The 27,663-nt window shown below is 39.3% G+C and overlaps 1 protein-coding gene across 6 annotated transcripts in view; it reads right to left on the bottom strand.

The window, feature by feature from the left end:
• Positions 1-13,088: 13,088 nt before the first annotated feature.
• The window catches only part of RPS6KC1 (ribosomal protein S6 kinase C1), a 187,052-nt gene continuing 172,477 nt past the window's right edge, over positions 13,089-27,663 (bottom strand). For all 6 annotated transcript variants that reach the window (XM_059144988.1, XM_059144987.1, XM_059144990.1 and 3 more), the window contains 3 exons: positions 24,641-24,723; positions 23,473-23,568; positions 13,089-14,061 (listed from right to left, as the gene is read on the bottom strand). In XM_059144988.1, the coding sequence (XP_059000971.1) occupies positions 13,951-14,061; positions 23,473-23,568; positions 24,641-24,723 (290 nt within the window). In that variant the 3' untranslated portion in view covers positions 13,089-13,950. The remainder of the gene's footprint in view (positions 14,062-23,472; positions 23,569-24,640; positions 24,724-27,663) is intronic.

The following is a 27,663-nucleotide window of genomic DNA, read 5'->3' as shown; positions in this document are numbered from 1 at the left end:
GAATTGAAGGGAGATTGCTCAGCTTGATAAAGAATATTTACCCAAAAACCTAGAGCTAACATTATACTTAAGGGCAAAAACCTTGAAACTTTCCAGCTAAGCTAAGACACAAGGCAAGGATATCCCCTCTCAGGCACCTGGATGGCTTGGGAGGGTTCTGTCATTAAGCGTCTGTCTTCAGCTCAGATCACGATCCCAGGGTCCTGGGATCAAGCCCTGCACCAGGCTCCCTGGTCAGCAGGAAGCCTGTCCTCTCCCATTCTCCCTGGTTGTATTCTCTCACACACTATCTCCCTCTGTCAAATAAATAAAATCTTTAAAAAAAAAAAAAAAAGGATATCCCCTCTCAGTACTTCTTTCAACATCATACTGGAAGTTCTAGCTAATGCAATAATACAAGAAAAAAAGAAAGAAACGTTCAGTTTAGACAGGAAGAAATAAAACTATTTGTTCACCAATGACATAGTTGTCTATTTGGAAAATCAGATAAAATCACCAAAAATCTCTTGGAACTAATAACTATACTAAAGTTGGAGTATACAATTTCCTATATACCAACAATAATTAATAATTAATAGTAATTAATAATAATAGTGGAATTTAAAATTAAAAACACAAAACCTATCAGCACCCCACCAAAATGAAATACTTAAGTATAAATTGAACAACAAAAAAAGACAAGATCTATATAAGGAGAGCTACGAATAAATGGATAGTCCATATTCATGGATAGGAAGGCTCAATATTGCCAAGATGTCCATTCTCCCTACTTTGATCTATAGATTCAGTGAAATCCGAATAAAAATCTCAGCATTTATTTGTGGATATCAACAAATTGATTCTAAAGTTTATAGGAATAGGCAAAATACCCAGGGATAGCCAACACAATTTTGAAGAGGAACAAAGTTAGACCACCAACACCACCCAACTTAAAGATTAAGTATAAAGTCACCAAGACAGTATAGTAGTGGTAAAAGTAACCAAGACAGTGTGGTAGTAGCAAAAGAATAGAGAAATAGATGAATGAGAACAGAACAAGTGGCCCAGAAAGAGAACCACAGAAATACAGTCAACTGATCTTTGACAAAAGAGCCAGAGGAATACAATAGAAAAAAGATAGTCTCTTCAACAAATACTGCCGGAACAACTAGACAACCACATGAAATAAAGAAAGAGAGAAAGAGAGAGAGGAAGAAAAGAGGAAGGGAGGAAAGAAGGAAGGAAGGATGGATGGAGGAGAGGGAGGAAAGGACAGAGAAGGGGAAGAAGAAGAAAGAAAGGAGGAAAAGAAATCTAGACATAGAGTTTACATTCTTTACAAAAATTAACTAAAACTGGATCACAGACCTAAATGTAGAATACAAACTATAAAACTCTGAGACTACAACATGGGGGAAAAATACCCTAGATGACCTTGGGTGTGGCAATGACTATTATGTACGACACCAAAAGCACAATCCATGAAAGAAGTCACTGATAAGCTAGACGTCATTAAAATTTAAAACTTCTGCTCTGCAAAAGACAATGGCAGGAGAATAAGAAGACAAGTCACAGACTGGAAAAAATTATTTGCAAAAGACACATCTGATAGAGGACTGTTCACCAAAATCCACAAAGAACTGTTGAAACTGAACAATTAAAAATTGTTAAAACAGACCAAAGACCTTAACAAGTGTCTCAAGAAGAAGATACATGGATGGCAAATAATCACCTGAAAGATACTCAGCATCACATGTCATCAGGAAAGTGCAAATTAAAGCAATGACGTATCACTATACACCTATTAGAATAGCCAAAGTCTAGAACACTAATGACACCAAATCCTGGAGAGAATGTGGAGCAAGAGTAACTCATGTCTGTTGATGGTGGGAATGCTGAATGGTATAGACCCTGGGGAAGACAGTTTGACAGCTTCTTACCAAGCTAAACATACTCTTACCATACAATCCAGCAATAGTATTCCCTGGCATTTACCCAAATGAGTTGAAAACTTATGTCCATGCAAAAACCTATACACAGAGGTTTATAACTTTACTCATAGTAGCCAAACCTTGGAAGCAACCAGTATGACCTTCAGTAGGTGAATAGATAAAACTGTGGCACATCTAGACAATGGACTATTATTCAATGCTAAAAAGAAAGGAGCAACCAGGCCCTTAAGACGTGCAGGAAGTTTAAATGCATATTACTAAGTGAAAGGTGCCAGTCTGAAAAAGCGACACAATATATAATTCCAAGTACATGAAATTCTGGAAAAAGCAAAACTATGAAGACCATAAAAGTCAGTGGTTTCCAGGTGTTGAGTTGGTGGTGGGGAGAGGCGAGGAATGGGTAGGGAGGAATGAACGAGCTGAGCACAGAGCATTTTTTGAGGAACGAAGAATATACTCTTTATATCATAATGATGGAAGCAAGTCATTACACAATTGTCCAAACCAGTAGAACGTACAACACTAAGAGTGAATCATAATGCAAACTATAGACTTCCGGTGATTATGACGATGTATCAAAGTAGATTCACCAATTGTAAAAGGACACCATGCTGGTGGGCTATGTTGGTAAGGGAGAAGGCTGTGCATATGTGAAGCAAAGGGCATATAAGCAAGCTCCGTAATCTTCCCTTCAATTCTTCTGTGAAACTCAAACTGTCTTAAAAGTCTTAAAATTTTTTTTTCTCTTCACGTTACATTTATCTTAAAGCATTATCTGTTGTGTTTATTCACTCTTGTGGTCCTTCTAGCTTAGTTTTCATTTCTCAAATAGAATTTTGTATTTCTAATTCCTTACTAAGGAATGGTTTTTAATGTTTTCTTTTATTTCTAATTTCCTCCCAAGTTATCACCGCATTTCTGAGTTTTCTAATTATGATTTATATTGTTCTTTCATGTCTCATATAATTTTCTTAGTATCCTCCAATTCATTTTGAAATAGCAAATTAATTTGGATCTATTTTTGTGGGCACATCTTTCTGAGTATTTTCATTGTAAGGATTTTATTCTATTCCTAATTCTCTTTTTTCCTTATACTAACTTTACGAGGGGCTTGATGTTGACTCTTTTCTGTTGTGCATTTTTAATGTGAAATTAGTTTTCCAAAACTATGAGAATGAAACAAGTTAAATTTGTAAAAAGACTCTAACTTCACAGAGCTCCCTCTTCTGTTGTTTTTGTGAAGTGTTTAAAAAAAAAAAAATGGACAAGCTGCTTTGAAATTTCCTAGCTGCTCTTCCCTTTCTTTGAACTGGACCTTTCTCTTGTCCCTACCCTGTTCAATTTTTATTCCATTCCCAGCAATTTCTCCTCAGTGTAGGGCCCTGTACTAGAAGGCAGTTCTGGTGGGTCAATTTTGAGAGTTCAAAGGGCCAGTGCCTTTAATCCCTCTTATTACGAGCTCTGCACTTACTTGGTGTTAGAGCAGGCAAAATGCCTTCCCCTTCAGCTGCTGTTCTCAAATTGGTCCTCTGAGTTTTCTAGAGAACACCAGTTGGCTACTTGGGGTTCTCCTGTTCTTAGATTCAGGCAAGAGCTGTACCGTGGCTTCTTTTTGTCTCCCACATGGATGCCCATCTCACGCAAGTCTTATGGTTATTGCTATTTTGTCCCGAAAGGCTTGCATTTTGAGAATTCTGGTATCTTGTCACCTAGTTTTGTTGTAAATGTTGTCTATGAATTTTGATTTTGCTATGTATCTCTGTACGCTTTCATGTGGATTATGTAGGCAGTACGCTACTGCCACTAACCACCATCTTCCCAGGTTCACTACCATCTTTTAATTCAAGCTCATTCTCACTGTGTTCCTCCTCTTGGTTCCTTCTTTCAGCCTGCCACAGGAAAATCTTGGCCTCAGTTTGTAAAAAGACCCTGTACTTTTATATGGATATATTTGTATGGGGTGTGTGTGTGTGTGTGTCTGTCTGTCTGGGAAAGATGTGTAGAAAGGGGGTCATGAGTGAGAGGAAGCTGCTAAATGGGGGCACGTTGCATAAAGTGAAAGACACAGTTCCTGCCCTTAGGAGTTTGTAACAGAAGAATCCAACACACACCCACTCAGTGAAGCCGAAATACAGCTACTTCGTTTCTGATCACAGCTCTTACTAGCTTCCCATGCCAACTGGGGTAAATCCACTTCTTGGGATTTTAGTTTCCCTATTTGTAAAACACACAGCATATCACTTCCCTGTCCAACTGTATAGGTTGTAGGGAAGAAAGGAAATAATGAAAGGACATGCAACCTGGTCACCAAGGACCCAAATCCTGGGGGCCGGACGGGCGTTCCTCTTCTGTTTCTGCCCCATCTGGGCCTCTGACAGTACTAGACACATTCTGAGCACTCACTGTTTGCACCTTGAAAAAAGTGCTACCAGTCCCATTATGGGATAGTTATCTTTAAAAGTTCCTCAGTCTCCTGAGTGGTGACAGAGTTAATAGGCCCTTGCTTGGGGGATGGAGAGGCCGGCCTCAAAAATGACCCTTCCCCTCGGAGAACTGGCCTTCACTTCACAAGTCAACCATCAGAAGACTCGGAAGAGCTGAGTTTTTAAAATGCATTTTTTATGATTCAGCCTTCCGCAGAAATGTCACCTTTCTAGAGCAAGCTGTTATCACGCACTCCCCGTGCCAAACGGGCGCCTCTGAGGAGCAGGATTTTATCTCAACATTTTCAGTGATTTGTGTTTCTCTTTCAAGGAGCTCCATGCCTTAAGGCACCTGAAACACTAACAGGAAGACGGTAAGGTGACACGAGGAGCAGGCTCCAGCGACATGAAGCAGGGATTTCTGCGAACAGGGCTGGGATCAGCGTGGACGCTGCAGGAGGCGGTCACCCTGTCCGGTGATTCTCGGCCTCCCCGCGCGGCTCACTGTTCTCTGGTGGGCTCCTTGGGTGAAACCATATTCTCAAAGAAACTCCATTTTGTGACAGGGCCCCCGTGAGCAGGCCCCGCCGCACGACAGCCAGCACAACTGCCGGCGACGCTTGCCAACAAGCCAGATGCTGCCACATATTGGCATCTGGGTCCTGGAATAGCAACCATGTTCTCAGTCTGGCGAGGGATGCTGACCCTAGCTACGGAAGGAGACAAAGGGAGGGAAGAAAGAGACGGAGCAAGGGGAGGCAGGGCAGCCGGTGGAAGGGTCTCTTGGTAATTTCCCGACCATGGATTTAGAGCTTCCGCAACAAAAGGCTCGTTGGAAAGCTGCTACCGATGCCGCAATGGGCGGGAGAGGTAGAGATGGGGAGCGTTCGAAACCCAGCGAGCTGTTCTGGCACCTGGGGAGTGGGGGTAGCTGATTCAAAAGGAGACAGCTGCAGCAGGCAGCGACGCTCGCCCCTCCTCTGCCACACACCATGATAGCCCACAGTGGAGATAAGCTGCTGGATAGGGCTTCAATCTGCAGCCCAGGGACGGCGAGTGGCAACATCAGGATGGCTGTCGCTTTCAGCTTTCTGGGTGCCAAGATTTACCAGCGCCAGGAAGGCCAGCTAAATGGTGAGGGCAAGGTCCAGACCGGCAGTCTGGAGGAGATCTTGCCCATCCAGAGAGGACGGTTGGCGTGTTTTGATTGCAGGAGCAGGGGACAGGCCCCACGGTGGCTTTCGATGCTGAGGTGAGACCAGCCTGAGCGAGGCTTTAGGTCCTGCTGGCATCCTATGAGACAGAGGTACGGCCCAGGAGGGGTGGGTTGAACTGAGTTAAGTTTAGGGTTTGAGGTAAGAGGCGAGAGAAGCGGGCGGCCGTTCGTCTTTCTCAAAATACCAAGTTGTGTGCAGCATCGCCTCAACCCACATCGTGTTTGCCAAGAGTTGCCTGGGGCCTGACTTCGGTTTTAGCAGCGAGAGAATGAGAGACAGACAATAAGGTGGAAAGCGTCCCGGCCCCTGCAATCAGAAGATTTGGAGAAAGAGCCCCAAAGGTCATTTACCTACAGGAGAGCTGATTCTCTCCGGGGCGGGGTGGCCTCTCTGTTCACCAGATACCACCTCCCAACCAGAACCACCTCGGTGTGCCTCCGGGAGTCATGAGTGGGAATATATGGGCAGGGGTGGGCGATAGTCGGACCCTCTGCCTACCACTGGATGGTCCTGAAGCCCCCCGAGGCTGAGCAGGGGCACAGCAAGAGACAGGCAGCAACTGCTGGCAGGGAGGTTCCACCTACTGAAAATGCAGTTTTCTAAACAATCTGCAGATGCTCGGGGGAGGCCAAGCATCTCTTTGCTGAAAAGAAACTTTAGGAATGATCTCAAGGAACAATCTTGTCCCTGAGAGCCTTAAAGTGAAGAGTACGAAGACAGTAGATCACCCACATCCCCCTCTTCTCCACACGTGCACGAACTTAACCTTCAGGGAACATCTAGGCCCTTTCACTTCACCCCTGTGAAGCCTGATGCCCACTTTCAAAAGGCAAAATGGAGTCCACCGAGGAGGCACCCCAGCTGCGTCCCTCAGTTCTAAAGAGAACACCCGTTATTCTCTTTACTGATAATGTTCTGCTGCACTTCTCAATCCGCTGGAAACATTCCGGTGTCTTTCCCAGACTCGATCGAGCATTTTTACATTCCGGTTTGGGACAATGCAGGGACTAAATGCTAAATTTTCACCGTGGCTGTTTTATGAAAGAACAAATAAACCGACGGTATATAACAAATAATGAAAAGAACTGTAATTATAGTTTGGTGTTTATGTCAAAAAGGAATTTGAGATAACAGAGCTCTCTCTGTAAGGGGTAGGTTATTTGCATCTAGAGAACCAAGACAGAATTGGTGAGTCTCTTTGCCGATTTCGAGTCACTCCCCATGTGCTTCTCCTCTTACCCCCTTTTTCCTTATGCAACCGGCCATTCCCCTTGCAAGCATTTCCCTTCCTCCATGTCCTCACTTCTGGTGATTCCCACTGATGCAAGGCCTCCCTGGCTCAGCCACCTGGGAAATATTCTAAGTGTTGGGAAGTGTCTTCAAACTCAAAACACATTATCATAAGGAGGGCTGCATATGATCACATAAGGCGGAGACAACAAGCTTCTGTTAAACTAAGCCAGTGGTTCTCAAATTTAATCTCATGCATCAGAATCACCTGGAAGAGCTTGTTAATAAAACAGATTGCTGTGCAGGGGGTGGGGTGGGGGGCCCAGAGTTCTGACTCCGTAGATTTGGGAAAGGGCCTGAGAATTGGCATTTCTAGCATGTTCCCAGGTGATGCTCACGCTCATGGTCTGGGGATCACTTTCTCTTTCATTTTGCTGAAACTTTTTCATTTGGAAATAATTTCAAATTTAAAAGTTGCAAGAAGTGTAAAAATCACCCTATTCCCCTGACCCAGGCTGGGACCAGTTTTTTTGAGAACCCCTGGGCTAAGCTAAAGATGTGTCCGAGGTCTGGGACAGAGAGCAAGTACCTGGCAGAGAGCAAGAGTGGAACACGATTCAAGTAGGAAGCAAACCAATCATTTAAAGGCCAAGGGTGGGAAGGAGCGCCACAGAATGATAACAGAAAGTGAGTTGGGATCTGGGGAGTTTTAAGCTCTGCATAGTAAATACCATTATCAACCAATGGGGAGAATGTGTAAGCTCCCCTGGTTTGTCTCTCTGGAGATTCCTTGGGGGTGATTTTTAAAAACAACAAATCCATAATCTCCCTGTATAAACCGGCTTCAAGAAAAAAGGAAAGCAATTATTTGATAGGGAAACTCTACTCTATACACAAGAGACATGGACAAGACGACGATTATGTATCCCCTTTGTTTCCTGCCACCTTAATTCAGGACTTCAGCTCTGGCCTGAATTTCTGCAACGACTCCTAACTGAGCTCTCTGCCTCTAACCATTCCCCAATTTATTCTCCATTTGGACCCTAAAGTCACCTTTTCAACGGCAGCCTGCAAGAGGGTCGGCTACGAACCTTCACTAGTTCCCTACAACACAGAGAACAAAACCCAAATGTCTCAGCATGGCATTTATCTGGCCCCAACCTCCCGTTCAGATTCATGTACCCACAAACCCCAAACAACATGCACGGCTTTACACTTCCCTATCTCCATGTTCTTTGTGCACAACTGTATGTGTGGTTTTTGCTGTTTTGTTTTTGGCTCCCCTGGAATTCTTCTTCCTTCTCCTCAAACAAAATCTTTTTTTTTTTTAAATCTTCATGTTTAAAAATACTATTCAAACTTCAGGCGACTGTTCCAATACAAGAAGCTTCCCCGCAGTTCCTCAGATCTCTCCTCTGTGCGCTCACCATAGTCTTATTTGTTCCCTAGAACGCTCACAACAACCTGCCCTACTTGTTATTTATGCTTTCTTTCCCCTGGGTTTTACAAGGTCCTTGAAGATGGGCACCATGTCTTTTGTTCAGTGACCAGAGAAGTCCAGAACAGGGAAGAACGGTAGATGAAGAGAGAAAAAGGAAGAAATGAGCAAACAGTAGGAGGGCATGGTGAGGGGGAAACTCAGTTCTAAAGTTTTCTTAGTCATTCAGATCTTTTTGCTGAAGACAGATTCTTCAAATATTTAACACATTTTCTCTCCAGGACAATCCCAAGAGACTGAGTAATTATGAGTTTTCGTTTGTTTTGCCAACCCTACACCCCCTTTTCTTCTTGTTTTCTGTCACTCTTGACTCAGCTGCATGTATCCCTCCCACGTGAAAGGGACAGCAGCATCCTGCCATCACTACCGCTGAAACAGGCTTGAATCCCCTTTGACATCTGCCTTTCCTGGTGGCTCGGTCAAACTCCTGCCTTGTGAATTCACTTTAGGAGGAATCTGATCAACATGACCAGAAGGGTTACCTTTCTGATATGAAATTTCTTTGGGGTTCACCAAAACAGGATAGCAGCAACTCTTCCGTGTGACCGAAAGCTGGTTCGTTTGTCACTCCTGCTCACAACATTCAGTGGGAGGTACTTCTGCCCCAAAGAAATCACAGTCATTCTTTGCAGACACTGAGGGCCTGCCTCTTCCTCTACCATCAGCCATACCAGCTGTCTTCAGCAAGGAGAAAGAGATAGAACAGACTCTGATAAGCCTGTCATTTAATCCTTTTCCAAAAAGGCAGTTGGGGATCTCTCTTCCTGGATGAGTAGGAGTTGCTTCAGTGTGGGCCTACCTCTTCCTGGAAGCAGAACAAAGAACTGCCCTTTAAGCCTAGCTCAACAAAGCCGGCTCTCTATTCCTCCAGACAACTCGTCAGCATGCCTGACGAGTGCCTGTTCCATTTCCGTAGACCACCTCCTTCAAGTTACTCTCTCTCTTACACCTCCACAAATGTTCTCTGCCTCTCTTTCTCCTTGAGGTGAGCTATCTGGATCCAGGGAAGAAGTCATGTGATTGGGACCAAAAAAATACCAAGCCATACCATCTGACTCTCTGCCACCACTATTGTAACTCTTCCCAGAGAGGAAGCTTATTCTCCAGCTTCCTATGTACTGTCCTTGAGAAAGTGAATGATGGCGAGTCCCCCAAACCTAGAGTACTCTGATTTCCATTCCCCCGCCGCTATTATGTTTACAACTTTATTTAGAAAGAACAGACTTCACAGCTTTTGCCATTTAGGAACACTTCAGCGTAAGGACTTAATATGAAATCCTTAAACTGAAGGGAGGAGACATCAAATACTCCAAAGTCCAAATTACCTAGACTGGTAGAGGTTAATGTTCTGCATTAAATAGGAACAGAAAGTATCAATTTTGTACTCTGATTATGCCTGCCAAAGAACTGAGTCCAAAAAAAACAAAAAACAAAAAACAAAAAAACAAAAACAAACAAACAAAAAACACAAACCCCACATAACATATGATAGATGAGGGCAAGAGGGTAGAAACACCACCACAGTTGTTGAGAAAGGTCTAGAAGTGAGCAAATGTAGGTGTGTCCTAACCTCCTTTCACCTCTCTGTGCTTCTCTCTGGACCTTCAACTCTCCTTTTCCAGTGTAGAGCTGCCTGAGAAATAACCTTTTAATATTTCGTTCTATTTATAATTTTTATAGCCACAAAACCACTAAGGGCTATGCTGCTGAACGGGTACATAGTAGCAACCCAAGTATCTGGTATTACTAGAAAACAAATTTTAAGAAAACAGTTAAGTACCAATTTAAGATTTTCACTAACCTTGGCTTCCTACGATGCTAGTTTATCACATTTCAGTTCACTCTGAAAAACAGAAAGTCCATCATATGCTGCGGAGCTTAGAACTAACCCACTACTTCATTCTGTAGGGGAGGGAGTGAGTCTAGAATATTGTTATTTGATTAAGGTAAAGTGCTGGTTACTCACAGAGCCAGGACCAGGACACCACTCTACGGCTTTCATTTTCCACCATCCTCAGAAAAAGAGCTTGAAATACCCGCTTCACCATGCAGAATACCAGAGGTATTATAGTTTATTTAGTTATACCAGAGGTTAAACCAACTACTCTCCAGAAGAAGAATGATCCAGCTTATGCCTTGGCCTTTGCAACAGAGCATTCCCTAAGTGAGTCCAAAGAAGATGCTGTAAGGAGTCCCTTGCACAAGCCAAGAGCCAGTACAGTCAGATTTCTCTCTGCTTGGACTCATAAATATGGGCAACCGAATTAAACAAAAATCATGTAGATGGTCACATAAGTGTTGTTTATAGCATAAGTATAAGTATTGTTTATAGCATAAGTATTGTTTATAAATTTTATGCTCTTCAATATATGCATCATAGGAAAGCAAAACCCGATCATGGTTCACAATGACTGAAATAAGACAGGATAGAAAAAACTTGAGGGTCAAAATAAAGCAGAATTTGTAGCTGTTCTAAAATGTTTAAAAGGCAAGTTTATGTTATCAAGAGTTCAGTTATTGTAACAAGTAAGTTGAAAAGTTCTATGTCTCAGAAAGTCTTAACTCACCTAATGGTTAAATTGTTAAAATAATGGCATCCTTCGGTGCCCGGGGGGGGGGGGACTTATTTGGTTAAGAGACTGCCTTCAGCTCCGGTCACGATCGAGTCCCACATTGGGCTCCACCTGCTCTTTGGGGAGCCTGCTTCTCCCTCTCCCTCTGCTTGCCACTCCCCCTGCTTGTGCTCTCTCTGTCAGGTAAGTAAATAAAATCTTTAAAATAAAAAAAATTAAAATAAAATGACTTTTTTTTTTTTTTTTTTACTCTTAGGGAGCTTAAGTCTGTTTCTGTGAAACAGAAATGATTGACTTTCATATCCTTTCTTACGATAGGTGACATTATACCATGTTACTGACCACCTGGTGGAAAAGCTGTCTTACAAAGAACACCGTAAAATAACAGTCAATGACATTGGCGATTTCATATAAAAATATAAAAATCAAATGAGAGTAGGGACTTGAACAGATGTTTATATATCCATGTTCATAACCGCCAAAAGGTAGGAAACACTCAAATGTCCTATGACAGATGAATGGCTAAACAAAATGTGGTCTCTACATACAGGGCAATATTATTCAGCTTTTAAAAAGGAATGAAATTCTGATATATGCTCTAATATGGATGAACCTTGAAAACATTATGCCAAGTGAAACAAGCCAGATACAAAAAGACAAACATTACAGGGTTCCAATTACATGAGAGACCTAGAAGAGTGAAATTCAGAGAGACAGAAAGTAGAAGAGTAGTTACTAGGGGCTGGGAGGAAGAGGAATGGAAGTTACTGTTGAATGGGTGCAGATCTGTTTGGGATAACGAAAAGGTGATAGCTGGATCAAAATGGGAATGTACTTAATTCCACTAAACTGTAAACTTAAAAGTGGTTAAAAGGGTCAGTTTTATGTTACGTGTGTTTTATTTCACTAAAAAAATCAAATGAAAAATACAAAGTGGCAAGTTATGTTTGGGCCCACAGGCCATATGCTCAAAAAAATAAAAATTAAAAACAACAACAAAAAAGCAGGATCACCCAAAGCATTAGAAATACTAATATTTTAATATACATCATCAAATAAAAACAGACTTGGGTTCACCACCCCCAAAGCCATAACTTATGTGTTTCTTACGATAATAATTCGTGTCCATCATGATTATGGATGATGTATTTACATTAAGTTCCAACCAAAGAGAGAGAGAGAGAGAGGGAGCTGAAGCAATGGAACTGTCATCACATAGTCACAGCAGCCATCTGTCGACATTACTGTCCTGAATCCAAGGAACCAAAATCATGTGGCGGGGCTGGGAGCTTCACCTTAGCTGGGAAGTCCTGCTTTCATGTCAGAGGGCACTTCTGGAAGGAAGCTCTGCCATGGCTAGCTCTAAGTACTTGCAGATTTCCTACTGGTCCCACACAGGAAGTCATTCTTTGGTCTCACCTGCACAAGTTCCTGTTATGAGGCCAGGGGGGCTGGTGAGCTGAAACCCAGTTCCAGGCAGTGATGTCATCGTGATCGCGCTTTGATCCTGGTGACCTGCTCGCCATCCTGGTGTTGTTGCAGTCCTTCATCTGACGTTCAGGTTATAAGGGAACCAGAAGGAAAAGGGGGAGGTAGGAAAACAGAAAAAGAAAAAAATGCTTGCACATTTCCTTTGTTTCACTAAAGCATTTTCTGCTTCCATTTACTTTGGTGGGAGGACCCGGCTGACGGCAGATGGAAGCTGGAGAGATGCTCTTGGAGAAGAAATGGGATCCCACACAGAACTCAAAAGCCCAAAGGATTGAGATATATGGAAGACCTTCATTATTTCTGATGGCTCCTAACTCCGAAAAACTGACTTATTCTTTCTTCTTTGGATAAAGTTTTAAAAAGACAGTAATGCTTCAAAAACATTTTTAAGTTGTTATAAACAAGGCACAAAGGCAGGAGCTATCGTAGCAACATACAGAAATAACAAATACAAATGTTTGGAGAGTTGTAAGTACTCGTATTCTTTCTACATCATGTCACGTAGAAGTCAGATCTGGAAATCCCATCACTAAGTAATAAAATAGGATTGCCATTCACTTCTATTTAGATGAGATCCTTTGGTTCTTACTATACCAAACCAAAAACCTAAAATGAAGTTAAGCATAAGAAGCAGCAGAAATTGCTAAAATTCCAAGAGGAAAGAAGGAGAGGCCTTTCTAAAACAAAGCAAAACAAAAAACTTAAGCCATTAAATGAAGGAGAGATTTCAATTTTTATCACGTTTATTTTATAATCATGATTTCTTAGTTCTTATTAAGTTGATACAATTTGGGGAAATAAATACTCCCTTCCCTTTTTGTTGCAAATGTACTAGTAGAGGAAGGGGCAACAGATATGAGAGAAAAGGCAACAGGTGTACGGAGCAGAAAGATGAAGTTGAAGAGAGACGGTGAGTGTTTATATGAACCCTTCCATAGTATCAACCAACAAAGCATATGAAGTTGGCAATGGGAGTGTTCTCTTCTCGGTGGGCTTCTGAAGTATGAAACAATATGGAACCACATTCAGCATACCCTAATTATAAAGTATCATGGTACATGTTTTCTATCAGGCATGATGTATATATTCTTTTTTTCTCACTTTTTAAGCTCCACAGATGACACTATTCATGAAGCACTTTTAGTGTATTATTCAGCAAATATTAATTATGATCGTATAAGCCAATCTTGCTTAGCAGAAAGCTACTATTAGCTGCCATGTAAAGGTCCTCCTTTCAAGTAACACCTACATGTACACTTGGAGCTTTCAGAGGAAGTTCTTGAAGGGCATTCCTTCTTCCGTTGGGTTTACAACTCATCTGCAACACTAAATGCAGATAAAATAAAGATCACACCTTATTTAAAGGCTTGTATATCAATTCCCCCTTGCAAATGTAGCCAATATTCTGTCCTGAAAATAACAGTAAAGAAAGTGTTCTCGTTCAGCCTTTTTTCTTCCATTTCCTCTAAAGGTCTTTATCCCAAGGTCTCGGTGCTCCCTCGGCGAGTGCGAGGCAGAGCTGCCTCTGTGATGGGGACGCCTGTCACAGACAAGGTCGGAATGTGCGCTGAGAACCCTGTCTTATGCTCATCTCATCAGTTCTGCCCAATCCACAGGGGTAAAAAATGGATGAGATTTGATATCTTCAACACCAGCAACACCAGCACCAAGACGCTCCACAGGGTTGAACTGCAAGAGCTGCGAAGGAAGGATGTAGTGAGTGATCGGAATCAAAGGTGAATCAAAGGAAAACAAAAATAGATGAAAGGAAAGAACTGCTCGATTCAACCCCAGTTGACAATGGACTTGATAAACTGCCAACTCATGAGACTGCCCAGGAAAGGAGCTATGGCTAACACCACTGTAGCTGTGGGATGGTGGGGGATATCTGAGATGGCTTTTCAACTGATTTGAAACACAACCTCGAGTAACTCACTTCGGTTCTCTCCAACTCATAGTATAACAGGACAGTTACACCTATCAGAGTCCTATTCCAAAGCACATCATGACATTAATTAGATATTGCGCCCAAATCTGGGACGTCCAGTTACTCCTTTCATGGGCATGCTGAAATAATGTGTCTTGAGATGTTCGTGCACCCTCAAATTTTGTTTTAACAGCTTTACTGAGGGATGATTTCTACAGCATAAAATTCATCTTCTGTAAATACATGATTCAGTGATTCTCAGTAAGTGTAAAAAGTTGTGGAACCATCACATAATCCAGTTTCAGAATACTTTAATCACCCTAAAAAGTCTCCTCATGCTGTCTGCGTTAATTCTGACTTCCATCGCCAGCCCTAGGCAAACACTGATCTGCTTTTAGTCTCTATAAATGTGACCTTCCTGGGTATTTCATGTAAATGGACTCATAAAAGATGTTTGCCTTTTGTAGCTGCCTTCTTTCGCTTAGCATAATGTTCTTCAGATTCACCCATGTTGTAGCAGGTACCAACAGCTTGTTACCTTTTACTTCTGAATAAATAGTATTCCATTTTTCGGAGAGAACATATTTGTTAATCTGCACCAGTCAATAGGAATGTAGTCTTTCCAGACTGAGGCCATAATGAGAATACTATTAACATTCACATATATGTCTTTGTGTAAACATATGTCTTCATTTCTCTCAAGGATATTCCTAAGAGCAAACTGCTGGGTCATGTGGCAAATTTATGTTTAGCTTTTTAATAAACTGCCAAATCTTTCTAAAGCAGCTGCACCATTATACATTCCCACCAGCAATGTATGCGAGTTCCAGTTTAGAAAAACTCACAAATACCTGATACTGTCTATCTTGATGAAAGCCCTTTTGGTGGGTATTACGGGCATCTTATTATGATTTGAATCTGTATTCCCTAGGGAGTAATGATGGTGAGCATCCTTCCATGGCCAAGCCATTCATAGGGCTTCCTTGGTGGATCTTGGCTCCCTCTTTTTTAATATTTTATTTATTTATTTGACAGAGAGAGAGATCACAAGTAGGCACAGAGGGAGAGGCTCCCTGATGAGCAGAGAGCCCCATGCAGGACTCTATACCAGGACCCTGAGATCATGACCTGAGCCGAAGGCAGAAGCTTAACCCACCGAGCCACCCAGGCACCCTCTTTGCCCATTTTATACTGAATTGTCTTCTTATTGAGTTATACAATTCCTTTTTTTTTTTTTTTGGTAAAGTCTTGATTTTAGGTAATCCCTACACCCAATGTGGGGCTCAAAATTACAACCCCAAGATCAACAATTGTACGCTCTACCAACTTAGCCCTGTAATAGTTCTCTACACATTCCGAAATCAAGTCCCTATTAGTTACATGATTTGAAATATTTTCTCCCACTCTGTGGCTTGTCTTTTCATTTCCTGATATCTTTTGAAGTATAAAAGTTTTTAATTTTAATGAAGGCCACATTATCAATTATTTTCTTTTATAGATATTTTTGGTGTCATATCTAATAACTCTTTGCCTAACCCCTAAAGAAGATTTTCTCCTATGGTTTCTTCTACAATTTTTAGTTTTAGCTCCCAGCTAAACAAGCCTAAGAGCTATTTTGAGTTAATTTTTGGATATGGTACGAAGGTAAGGGTCTTAGTTCATTTTGGTTTCAGTACTTATTTGATTTTCCCAGCACCATTTGTTGAAAAGACTATTTTTTCACCATCAAATTCTCCCAGCACCTTTACTGAAAATCAACTGACCATAAATATAAGGGTTTATTTCTGGATACTCAATTCTGTCCCAAAGATCTATATGCCTATCTTTGCTCTAATAACACAAGAATTTTCTAGTTTCCTAAGGTGCTGGTGAGACTTTCATTTGAGACCTTCCTTCTTTTCTGATATGGTATAGGTGTTTATAAGCCATAAATTTTCCTCAATAACTGACAGCTGCATCTGAAAAATTTTTATATATTCTGTGTTTTCATTCCACTAAAAATACTTTCTAGCTTCTCCTGATACTTCTTCTTTGACTCATAGGTTATGTAGAAATGTCTTGTTTAATTTCCAAATATTTGTGGACTCACCAGATCTCTTTCTGATTTCTAATTAAACTGTTATGATAAGAGTATGTTGTATGATCTTAATCCACCTTTAATACTGAAGCTTGTGTGGTGTTCTATCTTGGAGAATGTTCTACATACATGTGATGAGAATGTATTCTGCCATCATTGTTCCATATATGTCATAGATGTTAGATAATGTTGAAGTCTTCTCAGTATCCTTGCTGATTTTCTATCATTTATCGGGAACAGGGTATTGAAGCTTCCATTTATTATTATTGGATTGCCTATTTTCCCTTCAATTCAGTCATATTTTGCTTCATATGTATAGAGGCTGTTATTAGAGCATATACATTCATTGTTCTATCTTTCTATGTACTGATCATTTGTCACAATGAAGTATCTTAGTTTCTAGTAAGTCTTTTGTCTTCACATCTGTTTTGTCAGGAATTTAATGCAGCCACTTCAGCTCTCTTAGGGTTACTGTCTGCATGATTTACCTTTTCCCATTTTTTCCTTTCAACCTATTTGTGTCTTTGAATTGCAGGTGTATCTCTTATATACAAGATAACTGAACCTTACTTTTTATCCAGTTTAATAATAATATTTAACAAAATTCCTTTTGTTTTTGCATATTTAGACATCCATATTGAATTTTAATTATTGATGTGGTGGGTTTAAATTTGCCATTTTGCTATCTGTTTTCTACATCTACTATCTTTTTTGTTCCTCTTTTATGGCTTTCTTTTGTATCAATACTTTTTACTATACTATTTCAGTTCCTCTATTAATTTTCTTTTACTATTTTTTTTTAAGTGGTTGCTGTAAGGATTACAATATGCATCTTACTTTATCATAATCTATGGGGCACCTGGGTAGCTCAGTCAGTTGAGCATCTGACTCTTGATTTCGACTCAGGTCATGATCTCGGGGTTATAGGATCAAGCCCCACGCTGGGCTCTGCACTGGGCATGAAGCCTATTTGGGATTCTTTCTCTCCCACTCTTCTTTTGCCCCTCCCCCCTTTCTCTAAAAAAAAAATTAGGTCTTTTAGAAGAAGTTGAGAAGAAAAATGAGAAAAAAAAATAGTCTTTTTCATTGTCTTTCTCACCGACTCCTATTTTACCATTCCAGTCTTCTTCACTTCCTCCTACAGATTCAATTTACTATGTGGTGTCATTACTTCCTTTCAGCCTGAAGGACTTCCTGCATTGTTACTTGCAAGGCAAGTCTAGCAAAGAATTCTGTCTTTATTCAGGTATTTCTTTATTTTATCTTCATTTTTTTTAAAAAGATTTTATTTATTTATTTGACAGACAGAGATCACAAGTAGGCAGAGAGGCAGGCACAGAGAGAGAGGAGGAAGCAGGCTCCCTGCTGAGCAGAGAGCCCAACACGGGGCTCGATCCTAGGATCCTGGGATCATGACCTGAGCCTAAGGCACAGGCTTTAACCCGCTGAGCCACCCAGGTGCCCCTTTATCTTCATTTTTGAAGGATGATTTTGCTGGATATAGAATTCTTAGTTGATTAACTTCCTTTTGGCTCTCTGAATAGGACATTTCACTGTCTTCTGTCTTCCACTGGTATTATTATTATCATTTATCATTATTATTAAAGTATATAATTGACATACAATGCTATATTAGTTTCAGGTGTACAACATATTGATGCAACAATCTGTACTTCACTCAGTGCTTACCACAGTAGGTGTAATCACGTTTGTCACCATACAGTGTTATTACAATATTATTGACTACATTCCCTACCTAGTACTTTTAATCTCCACGGTGTAGTTATTTTATAGCTGGAAGTGTACACTGTCTTCCTTAATTTTTGATGAGAAGTCAGACACTAAGGTTTCCTTGTATAAAGTGAGTGGTTTTTCTTTTGCTGCTTTCAAGATTATCCTCTTTGTTTTTGTCTTGCAACAATATAACTAGGTATATTTTCCTAATTAAAGTCCATTGAGCTTCTTGGATGCCTATCAACATTTTTCATCACATTTAGGGTGTTTCCAGCCATTACTTTTTCAAATACTTTTGCTCCCCCTTCCTCTCTTTCTTTCCTTCTGGGACTCTCTGGTACATCTGATATTATCATACAGGTTCCTGTAGCCCTGTTCACTTTTCTTTTTTCTGGTCTTTTTTTCCCCTCAGATTTGATCATTTCCATCATTCTATCTTCAAGTTCATTGATTCTTCCCTAATTTATCTCAAATTTGCTATTGAGATGCTCTAATGAATTCTTCCCCCTACTGAATTTCAATTATTAAAATAATAATTATTGTTATTATTGTATTTTTCAACTTGAGAATTCTATTTGGTTCTTTTTAAAAAATATAATTTGTATCTCCTTATTGAAAATTTCTATTTGCTGATTCATTGTTGTACTTTCCTTTAATTCTTTAAACATGGTTTCCTTTAGTTCTATCAATGTATTTACAATAACCACTTTGAAGTCTATTTCATTCAACCTGGGGACATTCAGAGTCAATTTCTACTGACTGCTTTTTTTACCTGCATATGAGTCACATTTTTTTGTTTCTGTGTATACCATATATTTGCTGAAGATGGGACATTTTGGATGACATATTCTTTTTTTTTTTAGCTTTTTAATTTTTTATTTTTTATAAACATATATTTTTATCTCCAGGGGTACAGGTCTGTGAATCACCAGGTTTACACCTGAATATGGATGACATATTCTAGCAACTCTAGAGCCCAACTTTGTTCCCCAAGAAGACTACTATCATTGCTGTATATTCTAGCAACTCTAGAGCCCAACTTTGTTCCCCAAGAAGACTACTATCATTGCTGTTGTTCGTTTGTTGTTTGGTAACTTATTTCAGCTAGATCTGTAAATCTGCTCTTCCCATCTCTGTGACAAGCAGCTGTTGCTATCTCTATTCATCCTTGTTTCCTTGTTTTTGTTTTTGAGCTTCACTTCCTAGGATCACCCTGTGTGTGCATAGCTTAGTGGCCAATCTGTGATTGAAAGGAGGGAACATTAAACCTCAGCCCCTAAAGCTTCTGTCCTCTATCGATGCGTAAGAGAACACATTAAAATTTTAGGCCACTTACAAATCTCCCCTGGTTTCTTGCTTTCAGTTGGGATCCTTCCCTGCTCCTATACACAGGCATGCAACCTCAGAGTTGGTCCTCATGGCCTGCTTCAATCTGGAAGGAACCTCACACCTGACCAAGCGGAGAAAAGAGAATGGAAGCAGTCCAGGCAATACTGCCACAGAGTCCCAACTCTTCTTTCCTTAGGTTTGGCTGTTTTTAAAGCATAAACACTTTTCAGGTTGTTGTATCCCTCTGATCAATTTCCAGAGCACTGAGATGGTTGTTTTCGCCAATTCTGTCCAATGTTATAACTTCCTTTCTCAAGAGAGAATGTGCCAACTTCCTCATATGGCTATAGCCATTCAAATTTGAGAATATTCCTATAGTAACCTGAAATATTTAAATGATTTCTTTATATTAATGTTTCTATGTATTCAACCAAAACTTGTTTCTTCTCTTTTTACCTTTATTTCTATTTTTTTGTTCATTTATAATTAATTCAATTATTTATATGAAAAATATCAATTGACTTCCTATTATGTGCCAGTCCACTACTTTTTTAGACCTTTTCAACCTCTATCATCAGCAGTTGCCTCACCCTTACATCAGCAGCCCAATTCAACACATCCTTCATCAAATTACTATATATTATGAACCTTCAGCACTGCCCTTCAATAACAATATAAAACATTTATGTGATACTCACTGTGTGCCAGGCATTATTCTAAGTACTTAGCATAGTTTAATTGATGTAATTCACATCAATTTTATACTAATAGCTACTATTCTATTCTCTCTCTAGACGAGAAAACAGAGACTCAGAGAAATAAAGTAACTTATTTAAGATCATACAAGTAGTAAGTAGCAAAGACAAGATGTGAATTTAGCACTATGGCTCCAGAATCCATGCTCTTCAACATAACATTAGACTGCTTCGTGAGTATGTAATTTTTCCAAATGCCAAGAATCTACTACTTCACTTTCATATTACCAAATACACAAGAGGGGGGAAGCACATACTTAAAAGACTGTACTCAATCTTCTCACTTGAAATTACTGTATCTAGCATTCAAAATGACTACTGTTTACTAAAGCTAACTGCTCAAAGATTTTTAATATTAGGTATTGCTAAAAGGTGTTAAGTGAAAAGCTGCTATTGTAAAACATTGTTAAGAGTAGCCCAAATGGATCAAAACCATTTTCAAAATCTGACAGCTTGTATCTAACCAACTGAAATAGGGGAGGCATCAAACAATTTAATATAAATTTAAAATATCAAACATTGGTACAAATTAAATATAACTATAGAATATTTTTAATATTTTAGCAAACAAATGAACGTGGAAAAGTTCTTTCTTCTTTGTTACAATTGGCTTCTCCACCCCTATTCCTTCCAAAACATGACCTCATTAAGAAATTCCAATAAAGATTCCCATTTTGGACTTTTACTAAAATCAACTTAATTAGTTCATGGACTTTGCTACAAATCCGTAAATATATTATCTAGAGGCAAAAGTATAATTGCCTTACCCATGACGATCTTGTTTATCCTGCCATTTTAAATAATATACCAGGCCTCAAGAGAGACCACACAAAGGTTCTGTGGCTTAAGCAAATGTGTCAGCCGGTGACAGAACCAAAACAGTCACTGCCAACCTCCGTTCTCCTGAAAAATACTCAAGTAATAAAGCTGAGCAATGAAGACACAAAAATTTGTTTTAAAGGTTTTTTTTCTCATATAGTATTTTTCTACTAACAAAACAACTGTGTCACAGTTAACTAAATGTACACTGTGAAGTACAGATATACGTGCTCTGAGGAGTTGTAAAATGTAAGCCTCTTTCTTTGAATTGCATTTACAATATAACTACGTCTACTTTAGCATACATATGGCTGAGATGACTGAACCATGGGTACAAGGGATTATGAAATCTAGGAAGAAGGCAAGGAGATGAAAGACCAAAGAGGGGGAAATCTCCCCAAAACAGAATAATTATTTCCATATAAATCATTTTGTGATTTTTTTTAAATGACCCCATGGCCTGTGAGGTAGTGGAAGAGGAAAGTCAAAATGACAAATTGCTAATCATGCCAAGAGACCCCTTTTCCCTTTCCTGATGATGTTTCCTCAACATGAGTGGTAGTTTCCTTAGGCAGGCCAATGACAGAATGCTGATTTACTACATAATATACATATCTGTATCAGAGGATTTAACATATCTTCAGCCAAGATTCCTTTATACATGATTTCTAATAAAGACAAGAGCAGCAGTCCTTTATAAATTATGCAGGGAATTCTATTCTCAGTATTACATAATAAGGACTTTAAGGAGGGAAACAAACAAACAAAAAGCATTTGCGAGCTTTCCTCAAATTATTTACCAAAAAAATACTTGGAATTTACCTTGTTGTGCCACAACAAATAAGATGAAATCAAATGAGAAGCTGTCCTTCTTTCCCTTTAGAAGGAAACACGTTCTATATCTTTGCATTACCTCTTAATCCTTTTGCGAAATGCTCAAGGGTAGTCCCATCTCATTATTTCCAACCTGGTTATGTTTCTTTATGTTCTACATTCTCTGGGAAAATTTAATCTTCCTAAAGCACAACTCTAATCCTTTCATTCTTCTGCACAAAAACTTCAAACACCTTTTTTTTTTTTTTTTTTTAACTGAATTAAGCATGATCACTCTTTCCTGGTGACTGATAACAGAACCCCGTAAGAGAACTCCAACTTACCTTTCCACACCCGGCCACTATTATTACTCATTCCTATATTCATCCCTCCACTCCAGATAAACCAACTTTTGACTTCCCAATTGGAGTCTTTGGGATCCTTCCCTCATTGAAGCTGTTCCTTCCGCCTCGTTATTCCCCCCCACCTCCCACCTTGTCATGCCAAAATTCTAGGGCTCCACAAAAATAACATCCGCTCCACAAAAACTTTCCTAATACTATCACTGCACCAACTAGAACCCCTCCTTACCTTGACTTGCCAGAGTAGTTTTTTAGCCTCTGATGTCTTTGATCCAATTCATCTATTATACAGTTACGCGCATGGCTTACAGCACTACGTCTTACACATATTCGTGCATGTATTTGTTGAATGAAACCCAAATCACTCTTCAAGGGAATACTAGGTAATTCTCTTCTTAATAATATGTTCTCCTCTCCCCCTTTGTCTATTTTTTTTATTTTGTTTTTTTCTGATTAAAAAAAATAAATCAGGTTTCTTGAAACAAAAATGTCAGTTCTTGATCTTTTTTCAAATAACCCTTCCCTTTATATTTCTCATAAAATTATAAGGATCCTCGGCCTAACAATTCTGCTGATTTGCTGTGAGCCTATCATACCGCAATGCTGATAGCCCTCAGTATACTCACCAAAACTCACTATTCAAAACTAGAGGAGCATTTTAAATGTGAGGAATCTATTTAAGAAGCTCAATGGAGTTCCAAGCCTACCTCTGGGATACTGAACTTTAATTAGCAATAGTCTCTTTCTTAAAGCCACAGAAAATGCACTGACATCAATATATCAGCGCCCAAGTTCCAACGATGGATGAAGCCAGGAGTAATCTAACTAGGCAAGGTTTTCTAAGACCACTTTTCTCCAAAGCAACCTGAGTAACCTATTCCCAAGTTTTTGAATAGGAATTAAAGATTGAAAATATCTAGTCAAAAAAAAAAAAAAAGAAAAGGAAAAAAAGGCCATCATACATGGTTACAAAATGTAAAAGCAGAAACAAAGCAGCTCCAGACAAACTAAAAATGATACTTAAATCTCACACCTACACAAATATATGAAATTGACTAAACATTAGCCTGCATTTTTTGGCGGGGGGGAAGACTTACACACCAATAAGCTTTAACTGCTCTCTCTGACCCCACTAATACTTAAATAACAGCAGAAGCTTAACCATACACAGTATCAGTTCTGAATTAGTAATGAATCTTTCTTGCCCCAAACTAATTTCTTTAAGGTTTTATAACTATGGAATCCACTAATTTGCATGGCTGATATACTTGGCGAGTAGGTCAGTTAAGTTACCTGTTGTATGAGTGAGCGAGCCTCTTCAGAGACACATTCTGGCATGTTCAAAGTAGTGTGAGTATTTATTCCTGCCGGATGGCACTCAACCAGACTCTGAAATAATCAATCAGGTACACTTCTTATCCCAAAAACATCATTTGCTGTTCTATCACAAGATTTATGGACAGCAAGTACAGAAAGCTCAAAACCATCTTAACTGGAGGTGCAGTAATCAACACAGTATCTCTCTCCTAAGCAGTTTAGGCCAAGGGCCATGAGAGTATAGGACTTCGTTCGAACTGAAATGAAGGCAATCATCAAAATCACATCAGAAGCTTCTGCTGCTGGCCCTTTCCCCTTAGTTATACAGGGAATGGCTCATAATAAAAAACCTTATATTGCACACAGAAATTTAAAAAGGGACTTGGTATCTCTGAATTTTGTAATGTTCTTAAAAACCTTCTAAGTTTAGAACTGGTTAATAATAACACTTTATATATTTATAGCACTTCATGATTTAGTTGTACATGTAGGTGATCTGTAATAATCCACAACAATCTTAAGAGTTCAGTAGTGCTTACATATTCAAGGTAGATGACTACTTACAAAAGTAGGACTGTTCATCTCCTCTGTTATCATCCCAGGAAGCAATGTGCACAATACTATTAGAGTCTATGAACACAACCATCCTACTTAAAAGTTATTGATCAGAAAGAGTATAAATTCTGTCCTTAAGCTAGAATAGGAAAAATTTACAGTATTGAGAAAAAAGGCAATGCTACCTTTTATATCTACATTAATTTTCTAAAATGAGAATTCCTTCCTGCTTCCCAGCAAGATTTTTTAAACATCCAGAGAATTCTAATACATCCTTACATGAACATTACAGATTTAATACTGTTAAAACTGAATCACAGATAATGAAGAGAAAGAATGTTTAGTAATATGTCTATGTACTAACATTATGACATAACAGAATTTTATTATTCAATGTAATACTTTTTTTTTTTAAACATCTGGAATCTAGATAAACTTGCCTTTTTCTGCCTTAAAAAAAGAAAAAAAAAATCAAAGGTTTTCCTATTTAGTCCCTGATCTAAAAACTAAAGGCAAAGGCTAAATGTTCTCAATTTGAAATCAAGGTAGCATCTGGGTAAACTTATTAAACGTCCAGGTCACTGCTTACCTTGCCAGTGAGAAGTTCAAAGAGGACAGCACCCAAACTCCACCAATCACAGGCTTCTGTTTCTTCTGTGATTGCTCCAACCTCTAAACACACCAAAAAAGGTTGATATTAAAATTCCAAAGGTCAATCCAACTTTCAAAATTAACATGTATTAGCAAGGTGACCTTTTTAATGCTGAGAGAGCATATACTAAATACTACTGGGCTTTCAAAATTCCTGAAAGTTACTTATCCCCTTTGGTCACCTACTGTGGTTGCATTTTTTTTTTTATGCAGTCATATATTAAACCGAGACATTTGTTCTTTAGTTGATAGAGGGACACCTTCAAGAAGCTACACTTAAAAGTTCTATGAATCTACCAGATCAGCATTTTGCTTAATTTTTCAAATTCAAGAAAGTACAGCCAATGCTACCTTGGGTCATTTTTTGTTTTAGAAATAAAGACTCTAGGTTCAGAAGGAACTTCAAAAATTATTTAAACCAGTAATTATCCTTTTAATTACAGATTAGAGGCAGAAGTGAAATGCCTTGTCCAATGTCATACAGTAAATCAGCAGCAGAACTAAAACCTGATTTATAATACCACCTCTCTCCTATATAATCGTTTTCAACTAAAGGAGGAGCATGTGAAATGCAAATTTACCCATTTTGATATTTAGAAGTACAGATCCGTTGTTTTAAGCCCTAACTGAAACTACTGGATAAGATAAGAGTGTTTAGAATATCTACAAATTACAGTCTTATCTGCGTTAGCCCTATCTTTCACCAGCCTGAGTTCCCGAAATGCAATATGAGTTTTCAGGTGTCATTTTCCAGGTTTCTCCGCAAATCAGCAACACTCCTCATTTTACCACTTCTGAGGCTTTTAGCCCCTACGTCTGTTTGATGCTTTCCTGTTCTTCCCTAACGGCATTCGATTAGTCGCTAAGCCTGTCAATGTCTAACCCTTCACTTCCATTTGGCTGACACCACACACTCAATATTTGGGTGGAGGGTAATCCACAACTCATACAAATAAAGCTCAAAAGTTTTGAAGGAATTAGGTCAGAAATTGGAAATAACTGAAGTGGTGCTCACGTGCCCAGCCTTTTAACCAATACTTTGTACAAGTACTGCATAGAAGAACCATAAAACTCAGAAAAGAGCTTGAGGTTTAAGCCTTGGAGCAAAGGTCAGGTGGACCAGAAAAAGAAAACAGAGCCCTTCCTATGGAAACACTGAAATTCCTCCTATTCGATATTATCTTCCAGATCCTGGCACCTACCCTCTTCTGGAACTCAAGCGGCCTATGAAGAAGTGCTTCTCTCCACACCAGCCCCTACCCAGTCTTTCTTCCCGGGATGCACTCGGGGTCAAATCACAACCTCCATTCTCTAATGAGCTGCTCTCAACCAGGTGGTAAAAAGAAAACATAGATCTTAACCACTCAAACTACTGTGTGAATGACTAAAAGTCTCCTAAGCCTGTTGATGTCATTTGCACTTATAAAGCAGCACCTTGTTTGAAAAACTGAGATCTAACAACAGAGATTTAATTATATACACATTGTAAATATATTGGTGTGTGTGTGTATGCATACACACACACATCAGTATGATGGAATATTACTACATAAGCATTTTAAATGATGTACTCATATAAAGTTTAAGTATGTAAGTAAATGGATATTAAAAAACAAGGCATAAAACAAGAGAATTCTGATTTTAGAAGTATGTATTTTTAAAAAAGACTGGTGGGAAAAAAATGACAAAATATTTTAGTGATTTGCCTCTGAGGGGATAACATGTTTATTTCCATCCCTATACTTAGGAACCTACATGAATAGCTAAGCGGTGCGTTTTGAACAGATAGCAAGAAAACATGAAAACATTCGGGTGTGCTGGAGCAGGAAGGTGAAGCTATGCTGGCCAATCCTCCCTAAGAATCCGCCTCCACCCTTTCTCCGCAGCGTAAATGTATTACATATGAGAAAGCGCAACACAGACTGGAAATCAAGAGGCCTGGGTGAAGGGCCCTGAGGAATCTACTCGATCTCATGTATAACGGAAGGCTGCAAGCGGGTTACATCCGAGGGCCTCTTGGTTAACTTTAGCTCTAAGTTCTATGATTTTGATACTCAAGGATTTCCTAAAATAGTGATTCTCCTGAAGGACAACTCTTTGGGAGCTCTCATTCAAAGTACTTATGCTGTCCTTCCCAGGTTCAAATTCACTGCCCCCACCACCTTCTCAACCTCCCCATAGAGAGGCACTGTCACCTTCAAAAATATGCTCTAAAAACTTTAGGAAGAGTCTAAGTTCTTAGAAGCTTCAAAAAAGTAAAAAAAAACTGACCATAGTCCAGTCCTCAAATATAACTTCTTGAACATTTCCGTCCAGTCTAAAGCAAGCAATGGATTACATCATTTCCCTGTTCAAAATTCTGAAATGGCTTCTCACTGAGCATTAAATAACGTTTAAATGCCTCGCTTATTTGGGCATGTGTATATTCAGGTCTCAACCCATCTTATTCATTCAACCAACATACATAAGCAGCGCAAACTGGGCACAGTGCTAAGTCCCTGTTCCTCCACGGAACTCCATTAGCCGGCCACACTGCTAAATTATGTGAAACCAAGTTCAAGTTTTCCTGCTAGCATAGTTAATGGTTTGTTTTTTTTTTTTTTTAATAACTTTTTGCTCAAGAATTTGCTATTCAATTTTCTTTAATCATATAGTAATACATATATACTTCTTGGTTTTATGAAGGAGGTATCAGCTTACAGCTCAAGACCCAAAATGACTGACCAGCATGAAGTCTCACTCTCCACGTATGACGGCTGTTCTGCTCACAGAAGGTATGCATTGCAATGACAGTTCCAACAGTAAGTCAGAGCTAACATTTATTGATAGCTTACTCTTTGTCAAGAACTATTTAACATTTTACATGATATTTTAAAATTTCCAAGCAACCTTATGGAGAACCTACTTAGGTAGGATGCCTTTGGAGGGGAAAGAATATCATGTTTGTGCCCAAGAAAGAGG

Source organism: Mustela lutreola, chromosome 14, assembly GCF_030435805.1.
Source record: "Mustela lutreola isolate mMusLut2 chromosome 14, mMusLut2.pri, whole genome shotgun sequence".
NCBI lineage: Eukaryota > Metazoa > Chordata > Mammalia > Carnivora > Mustelidae > Mustela > Mustela lutreola.
Note: the sequence above shows the minus strand (reverse complement) of the source record. Positions and strands in the feature narration are given on the sequence as shown.